Source organism: Corylus avellana, chromosome ca4 (genome assembly GCF_901000735.1).
Source record: "Corylus avellana chromosome ca4, CavTom2PMs-1.0".
NCBI classification, from domain to species: Eukaryota; Viridiplantae; Streptophyta; class Magnoliopsida; order Fagales; family Betulaceae; genus Corylus; species Corylus avellana.
Window position 1 is genome coordinate 3,494,023 of NC_081544.1, and position 3,952 is coordinate 3,497,974.

General features: G+C 43.7%; 1 protein-coding gene across 1 annotated transcript in view; it reads right to left on the reverse strand.

The window, feature by feature from the left end:
- LOC132177865 (QWRF motif-containing protein 2-like) overlaps positions 1 to 2,517 on the reverse strand; it is a 5,345-nt gene extending 2,828 nt beyond the window's left edge. The window contains exons 1-2 of the mRNA XM_059590343.1: positions 616 to 2,517; positions 82 to 151 (exon numbers count right to left, since the gene is read on the reverse strand). Coding sequence (XP_059446326.1) covers positions 82 to 151; positions 616 to 2,154 — 1,609 coding nt within the window. The 5' untranslated portion in view covers positions 2,155 to 2,517. The remainder of the gene's footprint in view (positions 1 to 81; positions 152 to 615) is intronic.
- Between the last annotated feature and the right edge of the window lie 1,435 nt (positions 2,518 to 3,952).

The window sequence follows — 3,952 nt, forward strand, 5'->3', positions numbered from 1 at the left end:
TAAAAGTAGCATTGCAAATTGCTTAAGATCCTTCTTCCCTAATCTTTCCAGTCTAAAATTCTCATATAAACAGCTACATACCTTTTGTATTATGAACATTTACCTGATCCATTTCTGTCAAATGATATGCAGCTCTCAGTATGTTATCATTCTTTTCAAATCATAATTCTATATAGTGAATCTGAAACTTCCCAATTTCTCAAACCAGCGTTTGATGTTAAAGGCCATAAATGAATTATGTAAATGCCAAATTCAAATTAAATTGACCAAAGACACTGCAGTGCTCATTAAGATAAAACTAGTGGAATTCACCAGGAAAGAACAAACACATTTAGGTGCTACTAAGCTTTCAGACTAACCATTCAATTCATTCAATGGACAAAATTTAGCACAGTGAAGCATTGTAATTGTTGCTTTAGATGTGCTACTGTAATGAAGAAGAGCGTTCAAGATGACACTTTCTGAGTAAAGGAAATCATGTCCATACTAACATTAATAGAATTAGAAGAATAAGGAGAAGATACCAAAATCAATATATTGAAAACAATGCAATGTAGCAAAGATACCAAAATAAATATATTGAAAACAATGCAATGTACAGCCTAATAGCCATACCTCAGCACTCAGTGTCTGCACCAAGAAGGTAACATCTGCCCTTGCATTAACAAACCGCCATTGCAAGTAGCGGTTATACAGAAGCCTCAACAAGTGTGCATCAAGAATGCGATCCTCCCCCATCTTCCCTCTCCGAATATCAACAGAGAAACTGAGAATCGAAGGCGTACTTGAATTACTACTCAATGAGCCAGTAACAGAATTCCTGACCCGAGATGGACTAGAAATCCCTCTCGAAGGAGAAACCCCTCTCGAAGGAGAGGAAGCTGAAGATGTCCAAAGCTTACTTGGCGATGCGGGCCGCATGGCTCCCCTAATAGGCGAAGACATTGTTCGTGGAGAAGACAATGGCCCATCACTAGCATACTTTTTCGACTGAACTAACTTTGCCGGCACAGCCATTCTCGACCCGGGGCTCGTGGATAGTGGCGACCCTGGATCCTGCAGGCGGCGCAACCGACTATTTGTCTCTTGCCAGAACCTAGCCGACACAGCAATCCCTCGAGGCCCCCCACCTCTTCCCTTGGCAACAATCCCACCACAATCTTGCACTCCTGAAGTGCTACCAGAGGACACACTATCTGTATCAGATGCAGTGAGATCAGAAGGCACAGAAGACTCATTCACTGAATTCGCATCTGGGTTTTGCTGACCACCTTTCAACAACTCAGCAGCGTTGCCCAAATCCAAGCTCACCCTCCCATCAAACGAGGCCCTCCTACCGTCACCAATCATCATCGAACTATGCAATGCTCGAACGAGCTTCCCAGATCCCATTCCAACTATCTTCCTATCAACAGCACCACCATTCCCACAATCCAAACTCCTCGACAACAACGGATTATTCGAACCTGAATTTGTCGAATCAAGTTGCCGGGTTCTACCAGGCCACCGATGCTGCTCCACTGGCCTAGAGTTCTCCGCCTGATCTCCTCCTCTAACCGGGGTCCCCCTCCGCCGCTCCGGCGTACCCTTCCTCGCATTGCTCAAGCTCGGCGTTTGCGCCTTCGTCTTGCTAATCGGAAGCGAAAACGCCTCACCCTGAAACGACACCGATAAACTCCGAGTGGAAGTGACCAAGAGCTTCGTAGCCGCCGATACTTCGGCGCCATTGGCGTGTTTCGAGTCAGGCATCGCCGGCATCGGCCGAGGCGTAGTGGGTCGCCTCCGGTCCACCGATTGGGACCGTTTTGTGGCCGTGGAAGTGCTTAACGTGGCCGATAAATGTGTGGAATTGTTCGGACGGGACAGCAAAGGAGATGCGAATCTCCTAGAACTCGAAGACGAAGAAGAAGTGGTGGTTGTGGTTGTGGTTGTTGTTGTGGAAGTAGAAGTAGAAGTAGAAGTAGAAGTAGAGGGAGACATGTACCTGGAAGAGACCTGTCTGCCTCTGGGCCTTCTGGGCTGATTTCCAAGGCCATTGTTGTGGCCATTGTCTTTCTCCGAAGGTAGCAGAGGGGGTCTTTGGAGATGCGTTTGTTGTTGGGAAGTGGTCTTGGGGTTTGTAGAAGCAGCTGCTTCAGAAATAGCAGCCACCATTATAGGACTATTCTGGGAATTTTTCTCTCTCTCTCTCACTCTCACTCTCACTCTCACTCTCACTCTCACATTGCCTCTCAAAAGAAAGGGTTTTGGTCTCAACCCGAAACCCAAACCCCAGTGGTTCTCATGGCTGCAGATCAAGGAATTTGGAAGAAACACAAATGGAGAAATGGGTTTGCGGAGGATTCAGCATTTCTGGAGAGGGACCAACCACTGGAACAAGAAGAAGACGACGAAGAAGCACTGCAGCAGTGTGATATCTTCTGGGTTTTGAGAGAGAGCGAGAGAGAGAGTAGGTGAGGGGTGAGGGTGAGATTTGGGAGTGGTCGGAGCCAGGTTTGTGCTTTTTGGGTTTGCGTTTGGGTCTTCGTGAATCTTTGGAGGGACGTTACGTTAATCTAATTTGGTTTCAACAAATTAAGCTCACTTTTTTTCTTTTTTTCTTTTTTATTTTTTATGATTTCCTAATTATAAAACCTTTTTCAAAAATATATTAAAAAAATAAAAAAACTTTTTCAAAAATAATTTCCTAATTATAAGGATTTTTCCATTAATGTAAAACTAGTTGGGTTTGTACTTTCAAAATTATGTTGATGACAATTCAAAATTGGAAGAGTTAATTTTTTATTTTTTTTAAAAAAAAGGAAATCACTCCAGTCTCATTAATTGATGAAGGATACATCACATAGCAAAAGCTCTTAGAAAATCATAGCTGAAGTTACAAGTCATAAATACACACATAACAATCTGACATTCCAGACCTATCTATAACATCAATATCCGCTAACCCATGACTAATCTTCAGTTGTAACAACAGATATGTTCTAGACAGACTCAAGTCACTCAACTCAATGTATAGGTAACTCATATTCGAGTAGAAAACCCAGTGTCAAAACTTATCCTCCTTAACCCAAAAGTCAGGAAACTGTTCACATCCACAACTCAAGGGCTTGGACAATACTTATTCAAACAAGTTACAAAGAAACTGTAAAAAAAAAAAAAAAAAAAACTTGTAGACAACAACATCGGTGGAGGTGAAGCAACAACCGCACATGTGGAGCATGCACATGAGAGTGAAGCTCCCACGTCGGCACGTGTAGACCACGCACTGGCGCGTGGTGGTAGTGTTGCAACGAGGAGGGCGGCGACAGGTGGCAGAGAGGCTGGGAAGGCGGGGGAGAGGCGCGTCGTTAGCCTGGCAAGCCCGTAAGGAACATATCTAACTTAGATCAGACCAAATCTAAAACCTCCAAGGTGACGATCGGATGAGACAACGAGTCGACAAGGTGGAGGGGGTGGCGTGGCTACTGCTAAAATCGGTGATTGGGACCAAAAACAGGAGACAAAACAGAAAAAACAAGTGCATAAAAACATAAGAAGGGTGGGAGCGGGGAGGGAAGGGGGATAGGGGAGGAGGGTTCCATCCGTCCTCCCTAAAGGAACTCACCGGAGAGGAAAAATTAGAGAGGTTTGAGGTTCTCTCTCTAGGGCCGGCTACAACAAATTGGTAGAATAATTAAAAATGCATGATTGACAAGTTAGTCACTATAATTATTCTATTAATTACACTAGACCAGATCTCGCACGGGGATAGTTGTGACTACCTTCAAAAGCTCTAAAAGTGATCACGACCAACCTAGATGTGTGAAATTTTATTCATTAGTTAACGTAATAATGCCACATTAGCGCTGAATTCACCGTCGATAAAATTGTATGAGTGACTAGAAATTTTCATGGTAGATATTCATTAACCTAGATTACCCAAATTGCTTTTCCATTTTTCAATCTAGTTTAC